Source organism: Petaurus breviceps, unplaced genomic scaffold, assembly GCF_028583685.1.
Source record: "Petaurus breviceps papuanus isolate PSGF00001 unplaced genomic scaffold, PetGlider_PUasm1.0 191, whole genome shotgun sequence".
Taxonomy (NCBI): domain Eukaryota; kingdom Metazoa; phylum Chordata; class Mammalia; order Diprotodontia; family Petauridae; genus Petaurus; species Petaurus breviceps.
In genome coordinates, this window is record NW_027185811.1 from 3,910,620 (window position 1) to 3,937,747 (window position 27,128).

Below are 27,128 nucleotides of genomic sequence, written 5' to 3' on the forward strand. Positions count from 1 at the left end.
CCCAACCACATCTGTTTCTTTAGTCTTCCATGAACTGAGGAGTGGAAGGCAGACTTTCAGGGGTGGAGGTGGGGTATGGGGAATGGTGGGAAAGTTGTAAGGAAATGGCTTAGGCAATGACTTCTGTCTCATTCCACCATAAACTGGATTCAGAGGTGTCAAGCAGCAAAGCAGGGCAAATTTTTACAAGTTTGGGTGGATTTTGACCTCCTTATTCCTGGAAGGATTTAACTACCTTAACTCAGAATCAATGTGATATGAAGAGAGAGCTGGCCTCAAGCCAGGAACCCAAGCCTGGGTTCAAGTCCTGCTTCGGACACAAACTGACACCTAGTATCCTGGGAAAGTCACCTTATTTTGAAGTGCTCTAGGCAACTCTCTAATGCTATTGGCTACAAAGAAGGTGCCAACTACCTGTATTGGTAGAGGGAGTTTTCTCACCCCAGAGTTCCCTATATCAATAATACCATAGGTCCAGTGCCCTGTTTCTATTCTAACCATTAGCTTCACTGACAGCCAGTTAATAGTTTTAAAGAGGCTCCTATTGGAAGGAGAATGCATTTTGATCTTTCCACACTCTTTAACGGTAGATCAACAATCTCCTAACCTCCCCAATGTACATATACACACAGTCAAAGTAAGGAAAATCCTAAGAAATGGAATAGGAAGCCACTTTTTATGTTATACCACCTAGGCCTGAAGAGGCCTAACACCCATTCTGGGCTCTAATGAATATAGAAAGTAGTGGTTTTGAGTTATGCTAATGAGCTTTGACCCACTTTATCTGGGTGATGGACTACTTCTCCAAACCCAGTTCCTTGTTCTTTCATTACTAGAAGGTTGTTTCCTCTTCAGAGACTCCTCCAATGGTTCCTGAGAAACAGCCCTTCCCTGCATAGTCCCCTTTATTCTTGTGGAGCTAGTCTCAGGGCCATATACTGTCCTCCAGCTCTGAGCAAAAAGAGGGTAGAAGCTGGCTGAATTAAGACTCTTCTCATTTAAGGTAGTAAATGTCCTTTAGTAACCTTGACTTCTGAGGTCTTAATGACCTGTGCCTGACTAGTCAAGTTTTACCTTTCCTCCATTGGGAAAGAAATGAATAGATGGAATTGGGAGAAGGGTTTAATCGGATTCTAAGCACAATTGTGAAGTTAGAACTATTTTTCTTCAATGCCAACTCTGTCACCCTTCTCCCATCCTTTATGCTTCCAGGTCCCTCCTCATTCAGGCACTCTAGTGCCTATTTCTCTTAACCAACTGGCTCCCACTTACCTCCCCTGGGCAGTTCTCTGTGTCTTATAACCCAGCCTGGCCAGCCCTCTTTGGCAGCAAATCCAGGTTTTGAGTACTACCTCTTTCATTTCCTTCCCCCACAAACAAAATTTGCCTATATCCTTCCTCTGTTTTTCTTAATGTCCTACTCTGCTAATGTCATCATACGTGATGAAAGGTGTTGGTTTAAATGGGATCCATATTGTGGAGCAAGGTTATTGAGGAAATGATGCCTTTAGAAAAGGCACTAATTTGTCTTCATTTCACACAGGATAGTGAGTGTGGAGTGTAATGGAGATGCCTTCTCCTAGTCAGGCGAACCCTCCAGCCCTTTGTTATTTCATTTTTCATTTAAAAATTAAGCACTGGAATAGAGAAAGAGGTTTAGATAATCTTAGATACGACACTCATGGAACCTACAGTCTAGTGGAGTTATCTGGATAAGACCAATTACAATAATACACCATGTGCACAGAAGTGCCTTGAGATCAGGTGCAAAATGAAATGCCACATGGAGTTCACAGGAGGTCAGCTGAGGGAATCAAGAAAAGTTTCCTGGAGAAATGTGGCTTTTTAATTGGACTTTGGAGGATGGCTATAATGTCAACAAGGATAGGATGTTCTAGGCATAGAGGATAGCGTGCTTAAAGGCCCAGAAGAAGGAAAGTATGGGATATATTGGTGAGGCAGAAAGGGTTTTAGTCTGGCTGAAGTATAGAAAGCATAGTAAGGAATAACAAGAGATATGGCTGGGATTGTGATCTAGCGATGCCAGATTGTAGAGGGCCTTTAAATTCTAAGCAAGAGAGTTGTAACATTACTTGGTGGGCCACATGAACCACTGAGAGCAGAGAAATAACCAAATCTATACATAAGGAAGGTTAGTCTGACAGAGGTATGAGATGAAGTGGGGAGAGACTGGAGGCTGGAAAACTTGTTAGGAAACTATTGTAATGGTCCAAAAGGTAATGAAAGCCTTGTCATGACAAGGGGAAGGGCCCTCTTATCAGCCTAGGGGTAAAGGATTATTCTAAGTCTCCCCATCTCCCTTGAGTAGAGCCTTCCCAGAAAAGCAGCCCCACCCCTTCTTCCTGAGGAATGAGGACAGAGGTATATGTCAAGTATGGGTTGCTCAGGGCTGGAATAGTGAGTGAAAATTTCCAGGTTGCACCCCGCCATAACCACTGTTACACTCCAGGAATAGGGCAGAGCAATGGAGTGTACTTCCTATGCCTAGGCACTGTGCCAAATATCTAACAAACACCTATGCTCAGGGAAGGACCTGAGGAACAATTACTTGTGCATTCTCTAGCCTTTCAGATACTCAGGGTGACCCAAATGGGCTGGAGGTCTTGTGAATACTAGTAGGAAATAATTATTTAAGAGCATGTTTCTTTCAGTGCTCCTCCCTAGTGGTCAAGTCTTTTAAAGTTTGAGGTAGATGTCACGTAGAATAACAACAAAATAGCTAATATTTATATAGTGCCTACTATGTGCCAGACACTTCACTAAGCACTTTACAGATATTATCTCCTGTCCTCACAACAACTTTGGGGGGTGGGTGCTATTATTAATAAAGAGGTAATATTTGCTCAGTTTTGAAGGGGATGGGAGAAGGTGGATGCAGAGTTCATTCTTCTCACTCAGCTACCAAAGGCGATGGGATGAGGTTCTGAGGTCCAATAGGACCCAGTCCCCAGTGGATCATGTTGGAGGGGTAGCTGCAAAGATGTCTTCGAATGGCTCTGGTTCTTTCCCTATCCTGAGAAAGATACCTGAGATAGGAAGAGAGGGAAGGGCCAGATTAGGGAAATAAAAGAGGCAAATTTATTGAGACAAGGAAGAAAAGTGAAAATTGATTTAATGAGCATGATTTAGATATGAAATGGAATTGAGACATCTATGCTGCTAACCCTTGCACTCTAGAACCAAGCCTTGAAGAATGCTTGTGTGTATCATGAGTGAGAGGAGTATTGGGATCTAGAGGGGAATTTTCAGATGTGTTTAGAAGAAAGGAAGTCAGTTAAAAATCTTGGTTTGGACCAGCCTAATTGGGCTCCTTACCTCAAGTTTTTCCCTGCTGTAGTCCATCCTATACACTGCTGTCCATTTTCCTTAAGCACAGATCTGATCATGTAAATTCCCCCCACTTGACCAACTCCAGTGGTCAAGTAACTCCTATTACCTCTAGGATAAAATACAAAATCCTTTATTTAGCTTGTAAAGCGCTACACAACCTTCTCCCCACCTGTCTTTCCAGCCTTCTTGGACATTACTCCCTCACTCTGATTCAGCCAAATTGGCCTTCCCTCTGTTTTCTCACATAGGACATATGATTCTTCCCTGTGCCTATGCACTAGCCCTCCCATATGCTTGAAATGCATTTCCTCCTTATTCTCAAGTCATACAGTCTCTCTTCCTTTAATGTTCAGTTCAAGCACCATCTTCTGCATGAAATCTTTCCTGATGCCCCATAACTGTTAGTGCCCTCTCTCCCAAATTATCTTGTATTTACCTACTTTGTATATATTTGTATTTATTAACTTTCTATTCATGCTGTATATATTTTTATATGTATTTGTCTCCCCCATTAGAATGTAAGCTCCTTTTGAGTAGGGATTGTTTCATCCTTTGTACTTGTGTCCCCAACACCTAGCTCAGTGCCTGGCACATAGTAGGAGCTGAATAAATACGTGTTGATTGATTGATTGGTTGATTGATTGAAGTGGGGGAAAGAGAGTTAAGATGTAAGAGTTGAGATGTATGAGGTACTTGTAGAGATCTTTTCCTCAGAATAGACCAAGATGACCTGTCTCCACCCATCCCCACAATTTACCCCAATTAAGACAGCTAGTTTTTTGGACATAGAGATTCTTGGTTAATCTAGGTCTAATGAATATTTGCTTGGCATCCCTAACATTGATAATTACCCACTCTAGGGTTACCGTTAAGGTCTAGGGTCTTTTAAGTTAAGAGACAGAGGGCTCGTTTTGGAGACTCTGAACTCCTTTAAGGTCCTGGATTCCAGCCCCTTCCTGAGTTCTTGATGGAGAGGACAGGGATATCTCAGGCCTAGGACAGTCAGAATTCTAAAGATGAAAGAGCTCTCAGAGGTCATTTAGTCCAGCTTTATGAGAGCTAAATGTGTGATCTTTGACAAGTTAACTCCTCTGGGCCCAAAGGCTTGGAGATGACCTCTAAAGTCCCTTCCAACTGTAGCAAACTGCTTTGACCAAGCAGAGAAAATACCACAATCAAATGGGAATGGAGCAGGAAGTCACAGGGATGGACAGGGTTTCTTTCCTTCACTGGAGGAGTGCTCTAGGAATGCTCACTAGGAGTGGGTGACATTCCAGGGGGAAGGGGAGGAAATGGGAAGGAGGATATCCTAGGAATTTCACCCCTACCGAGAACGGGCAGATTCATATCCCAAGCAACCAGAATACATCCATTCCCCCACTTTTCAATGGGCAGTGAAGACTTTTATCTGGCAACAATCCCAATCCATCCATTCCCAGTGTTTCAGTAGTCATGTATAGGTTGCATCTGTGGGCTCCTGCTGCCCTCTGCTGGTAGATTCCCTGTACAGGAATTGGGGTAATCAACTGTTGAGTCACCTCAGAAAGAATGAACAGATTTTAACCATCAAGGATTTTAATTCCAGGAATTCTTCCTAAGGCTTGGGACATGTCTTCTTTCTATGTTTCTCCTACATAGACTGGTGAAAGCTTCCCTTCTCCTTGAAGGATGGAAAGGATTTTAATGATTGGACATGTTCTTTTCAGATATGGAGTGCATATATCATAAGCAAAAGTACGAATTAGGAAAGAGCAGGAAAAAAAAGTTCAGGAAGCAGTCCAGTTTGATTATGATACAGAAAAGGTTAAGGGAAGTAAGGCTAGAAAGTTGTTTGGGGCCAGATTTTGGAGTGCTATGAATGAATGGATGCATTATTATTATTATTATTTTATGTCAAACACAGTGCTAAATGCTGGGGATACAAAAAGAAAAACTGAAATAATTCATACTCTCAAGGACTTCACCTTCTAACAGGGAGGGGGAGGGGAAAAGACTACCTAAAAAGTGACCATGTTGTATACCTTTCTGTATCCCTATGCCTACCTACCACAATTACCTAGCATGGTGACCTAGCCTGCAGACATGCAGCAAATGTTGGGTATTGATTTTCAGAAAAGAAAGACCCATAGGTTCAACCCTTGGAAAAATTCTAGAATATATTTTTAGAAAATTGAAAGAACATTTGATAAGTCAATTCCAAATTCTTCCCTCAAAAAAATAAAGCCTCATAATGTATACTACCCATACCTCTTTCTCCAAATTCACAAAACAGACAGAATTTTCAAGCAATTTCTTGAGCTGGGGGGAAAAATGAACAATTTATGTCAACTCACTTGAAAAAGGTGGAGAACCTAGCAAGGAACAAAAACCAAATGAAATATGGGCTAAGATAGAATTTGATTTAGGCTAGAATGAAGCTGAAATGGATAAGATACCATTGATATCTTCTGCCCAAGCTCCCCTCTCTGTCTATGACTGTCCTTCAAAGTCTAGCTCAAGTAGAGTTCTGTGACCTTTCTTGGCTTCACTTAGTGTCTTTATCTATAAAAATGAAGGGATTGCACTAAATGCCTTCTAAGGTCCCTTTCAGTTTTAAATCTATGGTTTCCTGCTTCCTTCATGAAGCCTTCACCCCAGCTGAAAGAAAAATCCTCCCTTCTGTCTCAATTCAATTTAGTTCAACAAGCCATTTTTAAATATAAAAGTGAGACAATGCCTATCCTCAAGAAGCTTACAGTCTATTTACATACTGCTTATTACAAAATAAATACCTAATTGCATGTGAGAGTGGAATTTTCTAGTGAAATCACATGGTGCATTAGACATATATGTTTACATTTAACCAAATCAATAAAACAAAAGAAAAAAGTGCCAGTATTGTGATACCACAACTTTCAGAAAGCAAAAAAAAAAAAAAAATCAACAAGTGTAAATCTTATCAGGGACCATCTCTTGAGCTGCTCCATGATATCTGCACATGTGCCCAAGAAGCCAGAGGATGAGATTGCTGGGCTAAGCTGCATTTCCCAGCTCCATTGTCTAAACTAGCCTTGCCCGTTTGTCTCTTTCCCTGCCCCTTTTGTCTTTTCTCTTTCTCCCTCTCTCTTCTCTTTCCCTCTTCTCTCTATTTCTTCCCCTTTGAACCTCTCCTCTTCGCTTTTATGCTGCAAGGGGTGGAAGGAAGCACAGTTTGGGAGGACTGGCTGATAGTGGGTGAAGGGAAGTTGTAATTGAAGCAGTGCCCTTCACTGTGCTAATCACCAGACAGATCAGATAACTCACCTTCCCATTGGTTGTCTGGCACCCCAATAGACAATCTCATACACCCCAGGAGGTGGGAGCATCCATTTTGGACTGAAGTAAGATTCATTTCATAGGGATAAACGTGAAGTCTTACATTTGGGTAAAAAACCTCAACTTTACAAGTACAGAATGGAGGCCACATCCATATGGCAGTTTGAAAAAGATGTGTGTTTTCATTGGACTAAAAACTCAATCTGAGTCTGTATTGTAATGTGGTAGCCAAAAACAAAAACAAAAAACCCTAATGTAATCCTTGGCTGCATTGAGTGAGGCCTCCAATGCAAGATTAGGGAGGTGAGTATTCTGCCCTAGTCAGACCACACCTGGAGTATTATGTTCAGTTCTGGGCATCACAATTTAAGGATAAGTTGTAGAGTGTTCAGAGGAAGGTAATCAGAATGGAGATAAGGTGAGGGAACTGGGGGGGGGGGGGGTGTTTAGCCTGGAGGTGAAAAGACTCAGCGAGAACATGATAACTCCAAGTATTTGAAGGGATTGTCCGACTGTCATAAGGAAGGACTATGACCTCTAACCTCAGACGGCAGAACCAGAAGCAATGGATTGAAGTTGCAAAGAGGCAAATTTAGAATACACGTGCAAAAGGCAGACGGCCTGCCTCAGCACACAGTGGGTTTCTCCTCACTAGAAGTCTACACTAGTCAGCGGGATGGTCACTTGTGTTATAATGAAGATTACTTTTGTTTATGAGTTGAACCAAATGACCACCAAAGGGCCCTTCCAACTCTCAAATTCTGTGATCTTATGATAATGAGAGTGGGGCGTTGGAGGAAGGCTTGGAGCTGCCCCGGGGCCGTTTCCTCCTGCAGTCTGGCCCCAGAATATCCTCAGGTCCCCTGCCAGCGGTTGGGTACCAACCAGGTGGGAGGAGTCGGGCATCCACTCAAGCCAATCCTAAAAGAAAACTGACCTCTACGATTCCCAATGTGTTGCCTAAGGAGCAGAAAACACGGGTGGTAGAAATGGTCCAGAAAATGGGAGGTGCCGGTGCAGACGGTAGACGGTGCGTTTCATGCGGCCCCTCGCTGGGAGCAAACCTGACTTAGGCTTGAGTCACCGCGATCTGCTCTTGGGTTCGGGGTGGCTTTTTCTTTTTTTCCGGGGAAGGAAAGGACCTCCCTATAGCCGTCTCCTAACTAGCAGGGAGGCGGGGCCCGGGCACAGGGAGGGGTGGCGGAGGAGGAGCCCGCTCCTCCCCATCCTGTCCAGCCTGGCTGGGGCTCCCAGGACTCTCCGTTCTTCTTCGCTGCCTCCCCCCTCGGCCGTGAGACCCATTGCCCACGCGTGCCCACGCCCCACGTCCTGCCATGGCCCCCAAGCTCCTCCTGCTCCAGCCACCGCTACTGCTGCTGCTGCTGCTGCTGCTGGGAGGCTCAGGGAGCCTCGCGGAGCCGGGCGATGAAACTGAAAGTTCCATCCGGACTCTCCAACTGGAGACCCTGGTGAGAGGAGGGCACCCCTACCCCGCCCCGGCACCTCCGCACCCCTCCTTCTGGGCTGGCAGTGGCTCGGCACTAAGTTGGGGTGCCCTGGATCCCCTGGAGAGGGAGGGTGGGCTGTATCGGGGAGAGCCCCCCAGGGCTTCACCCTCCTCTTTTCTCCTCCCTCCCACCAAGCCTTGCCTCCCGTGCTCTGTCGCAGGTAGAGCCCCCGGAGGCCTGCAGTGAGCCCGCTGCTTTCGGAGATACATTGCACATTCATTATACGGTGAGTCTGGGTTTGGGGGTGGGGCCCCACAGAAACACGTCAGCTTTGGCTGGGACACGTGGCGAGGGGGTACGGGAGTGGGAGCTGCCCCTGCCCCCCCCCCCCCCCCCCCCGGAGCACGTGGCCGGGAGAAGCCTTACTCTCCACCCAGGGGTCCTCTGGGTTCCATGTGGCACCTGGGACTATTGTGAGTAGGCGAACCCCCTTTGGGCTCCCTCTCCAGTCCCCTCCCGGTACCTGAACACCATAAGCCCAAGGCTGCCTCCCAGTGGGGTCAGGTGTAGATTCACTGAGGTTTGGGGGAGGGCAAGGATGGAGGTGTGGGGGGCTTCAATCCCAGGGTAAAGTAGTCTTGGTGGTTGCTGATAATGTCTTCTCCCTCAGGGCAGCCTCGAAGATGGACGGATCGTTGACACCTCCCTAACCAGAGACCCCTTGGTTATAGAACTTGGCCAAAAGCAGGTTATCCCAGGTATCCTTGATCTAGGGTTTTTGCCCAAATGTTGTGTCTAGTTCTCTTTTAGTAATATACCCCAGGTTAGCATCTGACCTTGGCCCTCCAGAGGCAGTGAAGGCAAGTTATAAACCCCAGAATCCTTGTGGTCCCCACCCCACTCAGACTGCTTTTGGAATCTGGTTCTTGGGCTTACTTGTGCCGGACTTCTCTGGATAGATTTGTTGTGGAGATGGAAACGAGAAGGACAAAAACACTTTGTGATTCTGAAGTATATGCTTAAACCTAAGGGGCTATAATTCAAACCTCACTCATTGTGACATCCCTTGTCCCCCTATCCCTAAATCCCAAGTTAGAGAGCTGGAAGGGTTGGGGGAGCAACCAAAGTTTTTATGCTTTGAGGGAAGAGAAGTGGGAGAATCTTTGACCTCACTTCCATATCCATTCAGTTGTGTCTTTTCCCTGGTTGTTTTCCTGCCATTGCTAAGGCCTGGAGCAGAGCCTGCTGGACATGTGTGTGGGGTGAGTATTATTGGGTTGGGGTGGTCCTGGGAACACTTTTTTTTTCTATTACTGAAACCTCAAATGCAGAAAACTGTTTCAGGCATTAAGGGGATGAAGTAGGGAGGTAAGAATTAAAATTTAAAAACCTTGGATAAACATTGGCCAGAGGCCAGGACTCAGATGTTCTGCAGGGGGCCCATTGCCTATATTTCTTCCTTTCTCCCTGGCTGTTTTGTTAGATTTTGGAGAGCTTGGGCTTTTGACTGTTCACTCTTTATAGAGCATAAGTTATCGGGATGGCTTTGGGAATGTTGCAGGACTTGAGGCCTTCCTGCCCACTGGCTTTGACTTGTGTTCCCTCCCTTAGAGAGAAGCGAAGGGCAATCATCCCTCCTCACTTGGCCTATGGAAAACGTGGATTCCCCCCATCTATCCCAGGTAAACGCAGCAGGATTCCTCCAAGGTCTGAGCTCCTGAGTGCTGGGTTAGGTTACATCTTGAAAGGGGTTGGTTGGTTCTTTGGGAGGGAGTGATGCTTTGGGCCTCTAGTTTTCATGTCTTCTTGTTAGCTTGTCTTTTCGGGACTAAAAGAAGTATAACCTGTCAAGGTTGCTGGGGCCAGTCTTGGCTTCTCTGAGCCACAAGGACCTGCTTGCCCATGTTTTCTTATGATCCAAACCTTTCCCATTGTATCTTTCCCATCTGTGACTTTTCTCTCCCAAACAACCTCAGGGAAAGGGTTGTTAAAAAATGATCACATCCAAGCAGGTTAAAAAAAATAAATAGTACACTGTGAGTTCCTGCCACCATTTAAAAAATTCTCAGCAAATAGTTGCCAGCATCTAGCATGTATCCTTTTGTACAGCTTCTGACCATAACATCCGCTCTATTAGCTACAATATTCTGTCTTGGGGCCACTGTTCTTATTCTCTTCCCAAGCTGGAGTAGGGATAAGGAAAGGGTTCTAGGCCTGGGATAAAACTCCTTTATCCATAGCACGCTCCTATCCTTGTTCTCCTCCCAAACCCACTGTCGTTGCTCTGTCTCTGCTGGCTTGACTACTTTTCTTCTTCCCCCTCATCCTTCTTAAGCCACTTCCTCTTCTACTGAAATAGACTGAAATTCCTAGGAAGAGTCTATAGGAATTCTAGCATTCTTATTGGGTAGGCTCAGTAGTTGGGATATAAATTTCTTCTATCTCCACTTTCAGTTGCTGCAAAGATTCTGTCCCTTTCGCTGTATTTGGAGAGGGAGGAACAGAGAGGATCCTAACACATAATTCCCTGTTTTTAGATTGGCAAAGAGATTTGAAAGTGCTGAGATAATTCCTTGCTCTAAGCTAGCCTTAGAGGTGGTTCAGAACAGGCCCCGTTATTGTGTTACTGCCATTTTCTGCTTCTAGCCTGTCATTCCTTCAGCTCTAGAATTAGTAGTTTTAAAGTTTTCCTAACCTCAATTGCTTGGTTTCTCTGCGGCCCAATCTTCATTTCAGGTTCTGGTTCACTGGTAATATGTCTAGTGACTGACAGTAAAACCCTGTCTGCCTCCCTAGGGGATGCAGTGCTGCAGTTTGAGGTGGAATTGATCGCCTTGGTACGAGCCAGCTACTGGCAAAAGCTGGTGAAAACTCTCTTTCCTCTTCTGGGCATGTGTCTGGTGCCAGCCCTCCTGGGTCTCATTGGCTACTACCTGTACAGCAAAGCCAGCACCCCCAAGATCTCTAAGAAGAAGCTCAGAGAGGAGAAGAAAAACAAAAGCAAAAAGAAATAAAACCTCTTCCCTTTTATTCGCCTGTTCCTTCTGGGCTGCCTTTGTAAGTGGGATGAGAGTGGGTAAAATCATTCAGAGTTAGGCCTTGGGTAGCAGGAGGGATGTGGGAAATTTTCCCCATGATCTACTCATATTTTCCCCTCTTCCATTCCAAACTCAACCTTGGCTTTTCCCATGAAAAACCTAGGTCCGAAAGGCTACCTGTGACCCTACATTGCTTAGGGGCCAGGTTGGGGACTGAGGTCAAGGTTCTCCTAGACTACCACAATAAGTCGACTTGTCAGTGGCCTCACACAATCCCCAAACAGGACCTTCTTTCCTTTAAAGTGATAGTTCAGTGCGACTCTAACCAGTATCTTGACAAGAAGCCCAAAGCTATGACATAGCCAGGATCTTCATGGAAAATTTCATATCTATTAAAGTTTCTATTAACCGAGGGGAGGTATCTGGGGGTTAGGGAGAGGCTGGCTCCCCTAGGACATCACTGACAATGAAGGGTGTCACAGCGTGCGGGACGCCACGTGGGCAGCTTCGATGACGTTGTAGATGGGCTGCTTTTGGGAACTGTCTATGTGCGGCAGGGGGATGTTGCTGCGTTGGTTGACGATGAAGAGTGGGTTGAGCTGACTCAGCACTTCATCGCTCACTGAGATACTGTCCAGGTACTGCTTGAGCAGATGCCTCAGCTTGTCATTGGTTTCCATCAGTTGGGCTCGTCTTTGCTGCAGGCTTAATTGTTCCAGCTTTACCTTGTTATACCTTTTCCAGAAATTCTCCAGGCCTATGTAGTTCTCCATCAGCTGGGAGTTTAGGGGGAATAAAAGGCCAGATGAGTGCTGGGACCACCGAGCAGAATCCCCTTTACCTTGTTTTCCCTCCTGGCCCTCTCCCCTGATACCTCACCTTAGCAAGTTCTAGGGTAGGTTTCTCATGGTCATTTTGCTCCACTTCCTGCAATTCGTCTGTCGTCAACATTGAGGAATAGAAGGGTAGAACTTTCTCTTCCTCTGTCTCAAACTTCCTACATATTTCAGCAAGTCTGAGGATGAGGTCTCCCTGCAAAATGGAAGGAGGGGGTTATGGATTAAGAAAGGGGGCTAGGGATAAGGGGCGGCTAGGTGTCGCAGTGAATAGAGCACCAGCCCTGGAGTCAGGAGGACCTGGGTTCGGATCCAGTCTCAGACACTTAATACAAAAAATAGCGGTGTGACCTTGGGCAAGTCACTTAACCCCGATTGCCCTCCCAAAAAAAAAGGGGGGGGGGCTAGGGAAACCTTTTTGATGATCACAGACAAAGAGCAGAGGTCCAGAACATTGGGGGAGGGAAGAATGGGAAAGGCAACACGGGAGAGGGAGAGAGGATTAGGTTGTCCCATTTCCTACCTTCTCAACAATTTTTTTCAGAGCTCTGAGGGCGATGTTACTCTCCCACGTCAATTTGGCCAGGTTGCGCCGAGCCTCTGCCCGAGCACGATTCATTTGTTGCTTGAGTTTTTGCAGTTGCCTCTGGACCAGGTCTTTGTCTACCCAAATATGTTGGTTTTGTTCCTCATTCTCACGGGTGTGCATCAAGATTTTGCCCCGAAGGAGAGCAATGGAGTCCTGGTTAACAGAGAGTGGATCAAAATCTTAGAGCCAGAAACACGATTTCATCCTTCATTTTGTAGCTCAAGAAAAACAGGCTAAAGGAGAGACAGATCCTAAAATGCTACCCAGTGACAGGTGTGGTGACTGAAATGAGAACCAATTGTAGGAGTTTGATGAAACCCATAACTGGTTGTTGTCCAGTCATTCAGTCATGTCTGACTCTTGTGACACCGTAGACTATACTATCCATGGGGTTTTCCTAGCAAAGATACTGGAGTGCTTTGCCATTTCCTGCTTCATCGGATTAAGGCAAACAAAGGTGACATGACTTGCCCAGATTTAAACTCAGGTCTGCCTGACTCCAGGCCCAGTGCTTTCTCCATTGAGCCACCTAGCTGCTTCACAACCATGACTGGGATACCTTATTCAAAACAAACAGAATAGATTAAAAAGGGTAGTGAGATAGCATTGTTTTTTTTTTTTTAAGAAGGTATCCTTGTGATGAAATACGGCAGAGGAGGAATTACGGTATGTCAGAGTCTTTGGATGAATGCCAAAGGAGGGAGAAATACAAGTGATTTCATCATTGCAGTATACTATAATCCACCTGGACCAAAAGAAGAAATAGTGGCAAGTTTGGGAAACAGACCACAAATCTGGCATGGGGCGTGATGAGGAACTTTAGTGACCCAGACATCTGCTAAAGCTCTCTCTCCATCAAAAGCAGAATATCTCATGACTTCTTGAGCTGCCTCAATGATAATTTCATCCTCTGTATGGACGAATCAGCAAGGGAGGGGGGCACTATTCTGAATCTGATTCTAACAGAGGAGCTAGTTGCTGAAGTGGAAGTGATAGGAATGTCAAGGGGATGTGACTATTCCATCTTAGAGTTTGTGACAAAGGAGAGGAAAACTGAGTAGTCTGACATATGTCCTAGATTTGGAGCAAACAGATTTCAGTGGGTTCAGAGGAAAGAGATGGGGAATCCCATGGACCAAAATGCTTCATTCAGGGTAAGTCAGTCTGAAGTCAGGAGGGATGGGAGATGCTCAAGAATGAAATTCTGAAGATGTACATTTCAGTGAGCAGAAAATTTGGGATTTGTCTGAAGAGTCCAATGCAGCTGCACTGGGAATTCACCATCCAACTTAGACTGAAAAAAAAGAAATGACCAGAAGAAGGGAGCAAGGCCAGATAACGAGATAAATGAGTGTGGCGTGGTCCTGATAAACGGTGTTAAAAATGCTAAAGCTCAGGATGCACTGTGGTTGCTAAAGGAACATAAGGACAACAGAAAGGGCTTTTAAAATCACACTGGACAGGGGTGGCTAGGTGGTGCAATGAGTAAAGCGCTGGCCCCGGAGTCAGGAGGACCTGAGTTTGGTTCTGGCCTCAGACACTTAACACCCACACAAGAAAACTAGCCGTGTAACCTTGGGCAAGTTACTTAATCTCAAGTGCCCTCCAAAAAAAAAAAAAAAGCAAAAATTATACTGGACAAAAAAGATTGAAGAAGGGGCAGGACCATCGCTTGGGGTGGATAGAACAATGATAACTGACCAAGGAGAGGAAGCAAAGCTGCTTAATTATTATTCTGTTTCTGATTTCTCTGCAAAGGGGATTGGACCTTTGTCCTGGAAATGATAGTTCAAGAAAGACTAGCATTGAGCTGATAAGTAACTAAGCTACATCAGAAAACATTAGGAGACTACTTACTGCCTTTGGTGATTTTAAGCCTGCTGACTCAGATGGACTATACCCAAAACAGTCCCAAAAGACCCAACAGTTGAGACTGATTGATTGATACTTGGAAGATCATAGAAAATGGGAGAGGAACCATAGGATGACAAGGGAAACATCTCAAGTCTGCAAACTACAAGCCAGTGAACTTGACTCAAAATTCTGGAAAAGGTCATTTAAAGAGATGATTGGGGGGGGGGGAGGAGCCAGGAATGGCTAGGTATTGAAGTGAATTGCACTTCCTGCAATTCGTCTGTCGTCAACATTGAGGAATAGAAGGGTAGAACTTTCTCTTCCTCTGTCTCAAACTTCCTACATATTTCAGCAAGTCTGAGGATGAGGTCTCCCTGCAAAATGGAAGGAGGGGGTTATGGATTAAGAAAGGGGGCTAGGGATAAGGGGCGGCTAGGTGTCGCAGTGAATAGAGCACCTGCCCTGGAGTTGGAGGACCTGAGTTCAAATCCAGCCTCAGACACTTAACACAAAACTAGCCAATTGCCCTACCTTCCCCCTCCAAAAAGAAAAAAATAAAATAAAAAAAATTTAAAGAGATAATTGGTGACTATCCCAAAAGGGAAGCCATGTTGAGTTTTTGTTTTTGTTTTTTTGCTTTTTGAGGGCAGGGCAATTGGGGTTAAGTAACTTGCCCAAGGTCACAAGGCTAGCAAGCATTAAGTGTCTGAGGCCAGATTTGAACTCAGGTCCTCCTGACTCCACCTAGCCTCCCTGGGAAATCGTGTTTTTAAAGAGCAAGGATGGCCTCATAAGAAACAAGCCATACCAGATTAGCCTCATTTCCTTTTTTTGACAGGATTACTATACTAATAGAAGAGGAGAATGATGTGGATATATTTTACCTAGATTTCACTGAAGTTTTTGATAAAGAATTTATTGTTGGGAAGATAGATATGGACTGAAAGATCACACAATCAGATGGACTCAGAATTAGTTGGATGGCCAGACTTTAAGAGTAGTGTTAATAATTCAATGTCAGTATGGCAGGAGGTCTCCAGGGGAGTGCCCCAGGGGTCTGGACTTGCCCTGGTGCTTTTTAACATTTTTGTCAATGATTTAGATAAAGGCATTGCATGATATACTCATCAAATTTTCAGATGCTACAAAACTGGAAGGAATAATTAATATAATGGATGACAGAAACTTGATAACAACAACAAAAAAATAAACATCATGACAGGCCCAAGAAGGAGTTCTTAAAATATAATCCATGAATCCCCAAGGTGAAGATAGATTTCAGGGCATCTGTAAACTTGAATGGGGAAAAATAACATGTTTATATTCATTAACCACTAACTAAAATTTAGCATTTCCTTCATTATAAACGTAGGAAACAAACATTATTCTGAGGAGGAGTCCATAGGCTTCACCAGGCTACCAAAGGGACCCATGATGCAATGTTAAGAACCTCTGGGCTGAATCTATTAAGCTGAAATTCAGTGGGGATAAATAGGAAGTTTTGCACTTGAATACAAAAAAAATCCACCCCATAGGACTAACCCCAAAATGGAATAGGCAGCCTCTCCCTCTCCTTGGAGGTCTCCAAGTTGGCTATGTTGTAGCTTTGTGTGTAGCCTGGCCTGACTGACCCCTGTGGCGATCTTTCCGATTTCTGTGACAGGTAGGAAGAGGCATCACACATACAGACACGAAAACTGGGGATTTCTGATTAACAGTACCCACCTGGATCTTCTGCAGCTTTTTCATCTGCATCTCTATCTCTTTTGAGCTTTTCTCATCCTTAGTCTTCAGGGTCTCGAAGGCAAGCTTCCGATCTTCAGTGGCATCAGTATAATTCTTCAGTGCCTCCTGGAACCTTCTCCACAGATCTTCCACTGTGCTTTCTAACTGCATTCGTAGGAAGTGCTTCTCCTCCAGGTTCTAGAAAATGGCCCAGAAATAAGCAGCACTTTATACAAACTATTAATGCCCTCTCTCTTCCCTGATATCAGACACTTATAATACGGGATAATGCTGGATGGAATGTTGTCCCATTTGAGCTTCATTGTGAGTTGTCCCACTTTGAAGATGAGAAAATGGAGACTTAGGAGGTTAAGCCACAAAGCTAGTGTCAGAGGAAGAATCGAAACCCAGATCTTCCTTGCTCCAAATCTAGCATTTTATCTAGCAGCTCTGCCCTCCTACCTCTGCTCTCCTTTATTAGCATTGGTTGCAATGGTATAAGAGAAAGTATGCCCAATTCCATGGAAATTAAGGAGACCTGGCTTCTACTTCTGACTATCATCAGCTGTGTGACCCTGGGTAAATAACTTCATTTTTCCTGGGCCTTGCTTTCCTCATCTGTAAAAAGAGTCTCAAGAAAAATGATTTCTAATTATCTATTCCTTCCAGCCCTAAAATTCTACTGATGTGATTTCCTTTGTCATTGTCCTCATCTCCATTTCCCAGCTTCCCCAATTTCCTTCAAATCCCAGGTAAAATCTTCTTTTCTGCAAGAAGGCTTTCCTGATCTCCCTTAATTCTCGTGCCTTCCTTCTTCCATTACCTCCTGTCTATCCTCTGTGGAGCTTGTTTGTACACTGCTGGAGAGACACTGTCTGAACTTCTTGAGTGCGGGGACTGGGGATATTTTTGGTAGTGGGCACAAGGGAGGCTTGGTCTTCATATCCGCCATGCTTAGCACAAATGCTTGTGGTCTACTCTTCCCATGTGTCACCCCATTGTGAGAGTAAAGACTTGGAGCTTCCCCTTCCATCTGATTTTCCTGATGGTTCAGTAGATGTCGTTGCCTTGTAGCAGGGTTACATGTAGGAGCAGCCATAGAAATGATAATAACTAGGGGTGGCTAGGGGGCACAGTGAATAGAGCACTGGCCCTGGAGTCAGGAGGGCCTGAGTTCAAATCTGGCCTCAGACACTTTAACACAAAAACTAGCCATGTGACCTTGGGCAAGTCACTTAACCCCAATTGTCCTCCAAAAAGTGAAAAAGAAAAAAGAAATGATAATAACTCTGTGGATACCAGAGGTGTTTCTTAACAGTCTGGGCCAGAGGAAGGGATTTCCTGCCCCTCCAGCTGTCTTGGGTGAGCGGCTCTCCTAATGCCTCCCCACTTGTCTTCCCCCCTTACCTTATTTTTTAGGTCATCCCACATGCTTTGGAACTCCAGTTTAGCTTCATATTCAGTTTCTGTGAAGTTTTGCTCCATGGCCAAGTAAACATCCTGGAGGTAGCGCATTTCTTTCTCGTGTTGGTCAATGATCATCCTCCTGTGGGATTTACAGAGAAAAGGAAGAAGCAGATGCAGGGAGTTCCAAAAGGGAGGGAGACTCGTGGCATGGACTCTTAAGTTAGATGGAAATGAAGTCCAGACAAATTCTCCAAGGGGTCATTTAATCCCCCTCCTTGCCCATACAGTCACTGAGTTATCCATTCAAACTAAGAAAATGACTGCCTACTAAGTCAAGATCACTGTGCTAGATGATACAAGGAAATAGAAAGATACCCAAGATGGTCTCTGACCTCAGAGAGTTAACAGTCTAATAGGGGAACATTTACAACATGAGACAGTATGAGTAGTGCAGAGGCAGGAGTAATCATTTCTGGTTGGGGCATGGACCAGATTATGGAAGAACTGGCATCTTAGCTGGGCTTTGATGGATGGATCTGGGTTTAGACCTAGAGATGGGTAGAGGAGAGTCATTCCAGGCAGAGGGAAAAACAAGAACAAAGTGGTAAATAATTAAGACTGACTACAACACCAGGTTCTTATAAAGAAGTGCTGGGAGATAAAGCTGGAAATGTAAACAGGGCTAGATTCCAGATGACCTTGAATAGCTAGCTTAGTGTGGACTTTGCTCAGTAAGCATCAAGACATTGCTACAGATCTTTGAGGAGAGAAGGGATACAATCCAAGAGTTGCCTTCAGAACATTAGTCTAGTGGCCACAAGCAGGATGGCTTAGAAACAGAAGAGGCAGGGAGAGCAAGAGACTATAGCAATAGTCTAGGTGCAGGATGATGAGGCATGAACTAGAGCTGGGATTGTGTTTGTGAAAAGGAAGGGTCCGAGTGGAGAACTATGCAAAGGAACAATGAAAAAGTCTTGGTGACTTATTAAATGTGTCTTTTGTTGAAGGAGTCAAGGATGACTGAGGTTCTAAACCCTGAAGGGAAACTGGGAAATCAGGAGCAAAAGTTATTTTGGGACAGAGTTCACAGCCCTCTTGTCGTCCTCTTTGAAAATCTTCATGAAAAGTGGTTCTAGCAAAGATCTGGGGGAAAACTAAAGCAAAATCCTACAGATGGGGGGAGGGGGGTGGCTAAACAAGTTGTGACAGTGATACCCAATGGATTCAATTGTACCGTGCCACATTCGTTTCCTAAAATATCACTCTAACCTGCCCCCCACCCTGGAATCCTTTGCAAAAAGTAAAAACAATCCAGCCAAACCAAATGACAGAGTGACATCTGCCAGTCAAAAACTATATGTCACAGAAGACCAGCCAAGATAGCGGAATAAGAGAAAGCCGTACAGCTCATCTTTCCCCCAACTATTCCAACAGTGATCAAAAGAATACTACACTAAGATGATCAGAAAAGTGAAAGAAGAAAATACAGTGCGTTATCTTTTCAGCCCAAGATCTCAAAATGGACTTTCAGGCAAGGAAATGGAACAGAGGGTGGGCTGGAATCATGGATTCAACATTCAAAGCCCAGACCTAGGCCAGCAATGTTGAGGAGGCCCAGAGCTGATCTCGGACTTGGCCTCCCTCTGACCCCTAGGCATGCAACTCAAAGTCTCCCTGGGACTAACAGTTCAGACTCAGCACCCAGATCCCTGAGGTTGGCCAGCAGCATGGGAACACCCAAAGGTTCTGATCTCAGACTCAGCCTCCAACCCAGGTCAGTAGCATGGGGTCTCCCAGAAGGAGCCAGAAGAATTTTGGATTCAGAATCCAGAACCCCAAGCAAGGGATCTCCCAGGGCAAGATTATAGATACAGCCTCCAACCTGGACAGCAACTCAGAGGTCTGCCAGATAATCTGAGATCATAGACTTAACCCCCAGAAGTCTTGACTAGGCCAGCAATGCTGGGTTGCCCAGAGCAGATTGCTTGGAAAAATGACTAAACAAAAGAAATATAAAGAGCTATTATGAAGCCAGTGATGCCTAAGGCACATATCTATAACTAGAGAATAATTCCAAAATACCTATGAGAAAAGGTGAACATGTCACACACTGTCCAGAAGTCCAACATGCATCGTCAGGAATATGTGTATGTAATGACTTGTTTATAATACAATACTATATGGTTACATGATGTAATATTGCATCATCAAAATTTCAATGCAGGAAAAACCCCACAAATTTACAATAAATCATTAAATTTAATCTTTTTAAAAAAACTTTATTTTTTGAAATGATGCAAATTTAAAAAAAACTTTAAAGGGTTAAAGAAAGAAGATTTCTAGGGGGCACTGAGTATTTTTTTAAAGGGGGCAGTAGGCCAAATAAGCTTGAGAACCTCTGGTCTGGGAGGAAGTATCACTGTACTGATGCAGAGTGAAGTAAGCAGAACCAAGAAAACAATTTCTACTATATCAAGAATATTGCAAGTGAACAACCACGATTACAGAGGAGAGATGATTTAGAATGCTGCCCACCTTCTGACAGAGAGGTGATAGTCTAGATATGCAGAGTGAGACATGCATTTTTGGACTTGGCCAATATAAGGATATTTTTTTGTTTGTTTGACTCTGCATATGTGTTGCAGGGTTTGTTTATTGGTCTTCTCCCCTCCCCCCCATGTGATGGATACTTGTTCATGGGGGAGATGGGGGAGAAAAGGTAAGTTTTATTCTGTTCCTGTATCATCTCACTTCTACTACGAGCAGAAAGGTATGTTTCCTCACTAGCTTTCTAGGGCCGAGATGAGTCATTGCTATTGATCAGAGTTCATCTGTCCTTTAGTGTAGTATCAAATAAATGTGATACTTTCCCATCTTATCTACTAGAACAAGAATAGTTAATAGACGTATGAAAAGGACATGAAAACAAGCATTTGATGTTTTGGCTATGGGTAAAAAGGAGTTTCCCTTCCAGAGAACCGAAAGAGTAAAACCCACAGTTCAGTAAAACTGGCCAACACATCAGGAAAGTCTGCCATTAACTATGGTGTTCCATAACCTGAGTGTCCACATTCAGCCAGAAGCTGCCCTGAATCATTCTTCATTTGTCTTTTCAGTTTTGTTATGCCTTGTTTTTCAGAAACTTAACACTAAGAAACAAGTCTACTTATCTATTAACAATCTTATTCTCGCTATTATTTTTATAAGTTAGAAATAGGAAAATATAAGTGAAATTATTAATAAAGAAATTATGTTACATTATGTTTACTGTATGTTTGATTTTTTATTTATTTTTTTAATTTGTTTTTTATTTTTTGTAAAACTTGTATAAGTTCTTAATTTTATTTGAATAAAATGTAAGCTAAGAAAATCATCCATGTAGACTGTTTTATGAAAAGTGGGGCTCCCCAATTCTTTTGTAACAAATGGGGGGGCCACAGCTAAGTTTGGAAACCCTGATTCCTGTGGCCCTGCTCTCTACTAGTTCTCCTATAGGCTCTGGTTACTCCTCATTTTCCTTCACTAGTTTCGCCTCTTTCTCAATGTAAGAAATACCTTGGGTTCTGTCCCTGGACATCGAGAGCTGTTCCTGGAGTCCAGAAGACCCAAGTTCAAATGTAGCTTCAGACACATACTTAGCTGCATGACCCTGGGGGTAATATTAACACCTACCTTCCAGAGTGGCTATAAGGATCACATGAAATAATGTCTGTAAAATCCTTAGCTCAGTGCCTGGAAGATAGTAGGTGCTTAATAAAGGCTTATTTCTTTCCTGCCTTCCTCTTCTCTCTTCCCTGAAGCCTTCCTAATCCCCACATCTAGGACACTTTTCTCCTTCAATCTGTCATGATTCTCAGTTTGACTTTTGCATTTGTGTGCTTTGTTTTATGTCTTACCCCAGGGGTGGGGAACCTGAGGCCACATGTGGTCTAGGTCCTTGGCTATGGCCTTTTGACTGAGACCAAGTTTTACAGAACAAATCTTTTTATTAAGGGGATTTGTTCCGTGAAGTTTGGATTCAGTCAAAGAGTTGCACTTCAGGACCTAGAGGGTACACGTTGCCGAAGGTTCCTCACTCCTGTCTTACCCTCTTAACTAGACTGTAAACTTCTTGAAGACAAAGACTGAATCATTTTTTCTTTGTATCTCCAGCGCCTGACACGGCGCCTTGCACACAGACAAGCTTGTGTTGATTGAAGTCTAAAAGTGAAAAAAAGCCAAACGTGATGCCAGTAACTTCTTTAATTAGTTCAGCAGCTTTGGTCTGGCCCAGAAACTTCTTGGGATCGTGCTGGGTCCCCCCAGAACTCCCACCACTTGTTCACAGTTCCCTCCTCTCTCTCTGCGTGCTCCCCTCCAGCCCCCAACCTCCCCCTCCCCACCCCAAGCCAGCCCCCTCCCTGGGCCTCTACCTTTCAGTCTCGAATTCTTTGCTGAGAGCCTCCAACTCTTCATTATAACACTCCTCCAGATAGGCCAGGCGGCTTCTCTGGAGCGCTAGGAGCTGGTCCACATTGTGCAAGTGACCCTGAAGGGCATGAGCATACTGAGCTTCCGCTTCCGTCAGGTCCTTAGCTAAAGACTGGGGAAGAAGTAACCAGTTACCGTTATGGCACCTCTACTCCTGTACATGGGATGGGGGATGGTAGGGGGGTGTGGGAGGGAAGGAGAGGAGGGGGAGAGAAAGAGAGTAAGGGGGAAAGGAGAAAGGGCAGGAATGAAAGGGGGAAAAAGGAGAGGAGAGAGAAAGAGGGAAGGAGAGGAAAGAAAGAATAAAAATGAAGCTACAGACTGCTGGCTAGCCATGGGCTCATTCAGAAAGTAGCATGAGGGCAATGGTTTGCTGGTATTGTTGGTTTTTTTCTGTCACCTCATATGAGCTTTGGAAGTACTGGGTCACAAATTGAATGAAAAACAAGAATGAAATCAAGGAGTATTATTCTTCCCTCCTCGAGCAATGAGAATTAAAAAAAAAAAACAAATTATGCCAGTTACCAGATCTCTCTTTCACTGTCATAAGTAATAGTCTATTCCAAAACTTCCTCTTTTCCCAAGTCTCCCACACCCTTCCCCCATCTCTCTGCTGAAGAATTCACCTTTTTAATGAGAAAATTGAGGCCAGCTCCCTCCTACTCTCTTTTCTTTATCTCAAGATAGCTTGACATCATGCCCTGTTCTTTCCTCCTGTTCTTTAGCCTCTGATAATGAGGTAGTCCTTTTCCTTGCCAATAATGGCCCTTGATGGTGCGCTGGATCCCATCCCCTCCAAGTCTCACCAGCAAACTTCTACCACATCATCCCCTGCACTCTGAAAGCTTCAACATTTCCATAGCAATCATTCCCTAATGCCTTCAAACATTCTTAAGTCTCCCCAATCCTTAAAAAAAAAACAAACCACTTCACTAGACCCTATCTCAATCTATTGTTCTATATTTCACCTCCTTTTCTCAGCCAACCCTCTAAAAAAAAAAAAGCTACCTACCCTCATTAATTCCATTTCCTCTCTTTTCATTTTGTTGTTGTGGTTGTGGTTCACTTGTGTCTGACTCTTCATGACCACATCTGGGGGTTTCTTGTCAAAGATACTGAAATGGTTTGCCATTTCCTTCTACAGCTCATGTTACAGATGAGGAAACCAAGGCAAACAAGGTTTAAGTGACTTGCCCAGGGTCACATAGCTAATAAGTGTCTGAGATCAGATTTGAACTAAGGTCTTCCTGACTACTGACCCCAAGCTCTATCCACCAGGCCACTTAGCTGCCCTTTTTTCATTACTCAGTCTTTTGTGATCTGGCTCCAAATCTCATCATCACTCAACTCAAATTGCTGTCTCCAAAGTTACCAACTATCTAATTGCCATATCTAATGGTCATTTCTTAGTCCACAGTCTTCCTGACCTTTCTGTTTTTCGCATTTGACAATGCTGACTTCCCTCTCCTCCTGAATTTTTATGATACTAATTCTGTCCTGGTTGTCCTCCTACCCATCCATCCACTGATTCTCAATTTCCTTTGCTGTATCATCTACATCACGCCATACCCCTTGTGACCATTTCCCAAGGCGCTAGACCCTCTTTTCTTCTCTACACACAGACTTAGAGACCATATTAGATCCTTTAGAAGAGTTAGAGACACACACATACATACATATACATACATACACACACATACACACGTGTATATATGAGAGATATTGTAACCATCAAAATGACAAGATCTGTCAACTGACCAGATACATGGAGTGAGGGAGGAATCCATAATAACGCCAAGATTACAAGCCTTGGAGACCAGATGGATGGCAGTGCCTTCTACAGAAATAGGGAAGTTTGGAAGAGAGGAAGGTTTAGTGGAAAAGTTTCAGAGGTCCAGAATGTCTCTAAGACTTCTAGTTTGAAGTGTCCAAATGGTGATACAGGACTGAAGCTCGGGGTAGAGACGAGATATATGGATTTAGATATCAACTGCATAGACATGATAGTCAACCCATAAAAACTGATGAGGTTACTTAGAAAGCATAGAGGGAAAAGAGAAGATGGCTTAAGACAGAACATAGAAAAACACTCATAGTTAGGGAATATGGTGTGGATGATAAGTTAGCAACAAGCAATAATAAGCAATAAAGGGCAACAAAACAAGTAAAAGGCAATGTATAAGAGTAGTGTTATGAAAACCTAGAGAGGAAGGAGTATTCAGGAGGAGAGAGCGGTCAAAAGGGTCACTTCTGAAGGTCAAGAAGGATTAGTACTGAGAAAAGACCCCCAGATTTAGCAATTAAGAGATCACTGGTAAATTTGGAGAGAGCAATTTCAGGGGAGATCCAAAAGCCTTCCTTCAAGACATCATGCCTTTCCTGATCCCCCAGCTCCTAGTTTTCTCCCTCCCAAATTACATTCTATTCAGCTACTTCCCATTTATTCATATATTCTCTGTATTTGTTCTGCATATATTTCTAGATGTACCTGACTCACCTGCATACAGGGATTATTTCATTCTTTGTATTTGCATACCTAGCACCTAGTATAATGCCTGCCTGGAAAATATTAAGTGCTTAACAAATGTTTATTGTTTGATTGGTTTCCACCTTTTCTTACCCATTCTTGTGGCATCCAAGGAAAATCTAACAGAGTCTACTGACCTATTGTGATATGGACCCCAAGTAATCTCTTTGCCTGGTAGATATGCTGTGAATGGGGATTCTCTGAAAGTTTTTAATAAGGGCTCTACTCCATGAGTGTAAAGATGCCTGGCAGCTTTGCTGAGCAATTCAGAACCTTCCTCATTTAGACTGCCTTAACTTTAGGATTGTAGGATGTCATAAGGATCATTCATACATCCCTAATATGAGAATTAGAAGGGACCTCAGAGGTCATGCAGTATAACCAACCCCATCATTAGCCTAAGACATGAAATATCATGATGTTGGATTGAAATAGCAAATGCCTAGAGGAGAAAGGCCTGTGCTCTGGGAGAGGAAATGAATGAGAACCTGGGGGCAGGTAGTAGTCTAATATTTCTCTTGTGAAAACTCTAATTGCTCAGAACCTGGTGTCATCAGGCTGAGTTTCTTGGTTGGATTTTAGGGGGATTAGATTTGGTTGCCTTGGTCTATTTAATTGAGGGGGTTTAAATCATCTCGATTCTTTCTAAGTGACTTATCTTTGTGACAATGATTAGTTTAACTTCTGCCATGGAAGAAGCTAAAGGCTATGCATTTTTTTTTGAACTTTTATCTCTTAGTGTATCAGTTCAGCTCTGCACACTCATGTCCTCTGATCACTTGTCCTATTACTGATGATGATTTGCCAAACCCTAGCCTTGGCTTACTCTATAATCCCCTTCTTTCACTCCTATTTATATGCTCCTGAATGGAGCTAGAGAAAAATCACAAACCCTTGCTGATTGTGTCCATTAAAAATGTATGTTAAATAATCTCAAGTATTCCCTTATCCCACTTGAGATTTTTTTCAAGACAATCCTTTTACACCTCTCTAATTCCTATCCCATTCACCACAACAGCTATTCCAAATCTTTTTACTAATCCTCAGATTTCTCCTGGCATCCTCTAGGCTGAAAACTTCCATTCATAATTCACCCAAAAAACTGAGGTCATTTGCTAAAAGCTCCTTCTTCTCTCTTCATCTTATATCATTCACCCATCTTCCCCTGTTATGTCCTCACTCACCAATGTCTCAAAGGAAGAGGGAACCTTTCTCTTAGCCAAGGTAAAATCCTCCACATGCACCTCTGATCCCATACACACCCATCTTCTCCAGAAGAATCCTGCCCATCTCACCCTACTCCCAATCTTCCCTACTCTCTCTTACCTTCAGTCTTCTCCCTTCCCCAGTCTACTTGCTCCTTCTTTGCTGGCTATAAACACGAGCGTATCACTAGCTAATTTTTTTTAATTAACTAATTTATTTATTTTTCATTTCCAACATTCACTTCCATAAGCTTTTGGGTTTTAAATTTTCTCTGCCTTCCTCCTCTTCCTCCTCCCTAAGATAGCTTGCAATCTGATATCAGCTCCACATATACATTCTTATTAAACATATTTTCACATTAGTCATGTTGTAAAGAAGAATTAGAATGAATGAGAGGAACCAGGAGGAAGAAAAAAAAGAGAGAGAGCAAACAGTCTGCTTCAATCTGCATTCGGAGTACATACTTCTTTCTCTGGATGTGGATAGCATTTTCCATCAGAGTCTTTTGGAGTTGTCTTAGTTGTCTATCAAAGTTAGTCATTGCACAATGTGGATATTACTGTGTACAGTGTTCTCTTGGTTCTGCTCACTGCATTCAGCACCAGTTCATATAAGACTTTCCAGGTTTTTCTGAAGCCCAACTGCTCATCATTTCTTATAGCACAATAGTATTCCATTACATTCATATACCACAATTATTATTGTTCAGCTATTCCCCAGTTGATGGGCATCCCTCAATTTGCATTCTTGGCCATAACAAAAAAGAGCTACTATAAATATTTTTGCACATATGGGTCCTTTCCCCATTTTTATGATCTCTTTGGGATACAGATCTAGAAGTGGTATTGCTGGATCAAAGGGTATGCACATTTTTATAGCCTTTGGGGCATAGTTATAAATTGCTCTCCAGAATGGTTGGATCAGTTCACAACTCCACCAACAATGCATTAGTGTTCCAATTTTCCCACATCTTCTCCAGCATTTATAATTTTCTTGTTTTGTCATGTTAGCCAATCTGATAGGTGTGACGTAGTACCTGAGAGTTGTTTTGATTTGCCTTTCTCTAATCAATAGTAATTTAGAGCATTTTTTCATGATTACAGATAGCTTTAATTTCTTCCTCTGAAAACTGCCTGCTCATATCCTTTGACCATTTATAAATTGAGGAATGACTTGTATTCTGTAAATTTGACTCAATTCGCTACATATTTTAGAAACGAGGGGGGCGGCCAGGTAGCACAGTGAGTAAGAGCACCGGCTCCAGTGTCAGGGTGACCTGGGGATCAATCCCGGCCCAGATACTTAGCACCACACCCAGAAATAACTGGCCGTGTAACCTTGAGCAAGTTACTTAACCCCAATTGCTTTAAAAAAAATAAGAAA

General features: G+C 43.6%; 2 protein-coding genes across 2 annotated transcripts in view; one reads left to right on the forward strand and one right to left on the reverse strand.

Moving 5' to 3' along the window:
- The first annotated feature begins 7,669 nt into the window (after positions 1-7,669).
- FKBP11 (FKBP prolyl isomerase 11) lies at positions 7,670-11,123 on the forward strand. The gene is given in 8 exon segments (XM_069092635.1): positions 7,670-7,928; positions 7,931-7,954; positions 7,957-8,114; positions 8,314-8,379; positions 8,764-8,851; positions 9,322-9,355; positions 9,705-9,775; positions 10,890-11,123. Coding segments are annotated over 8 exon segments (903 nt in total). The 5' UTR covers positions 7,670-7,684; the 3' UTR covers positions 11,108-11,123.
- Positions 11,103-27,128, reverse strand: part of CCDC65 (coiled-coil domain containing 65) — a 21,765-nt gene continuing 5,739 nt past the window's right edge. Inside the window, exons 3-8 of the mRNA XM_069092634.1 lie at positions 21,955-22,124; positions 17,543-17,681; positions 16,136-16,333; positions 12,491-12,709; positions 12,011-12,163; positions 11,103-11,907 (exon numbers count right to left, since the gene is read on the reverse strand). Coding sequence (XP_068948735.1) covers positions 11,608-11,907; positions 12,011-12,163; positions 12,491-12,709; positions 16,136-16,333; positions 17,543-17,681; positions 21,955-22,124 — 1,179 coding nt within the window. The 3' untranslated portion in view covers positions 11,103-11,607. The remainder of the gene's footprint in view (positions 11,908-12,010; positions 12,164-12,490; positions 12,710-16,135; positions 16,334-17,542; positions 17,682-21,954; positions 22,125-27,128) is intronic.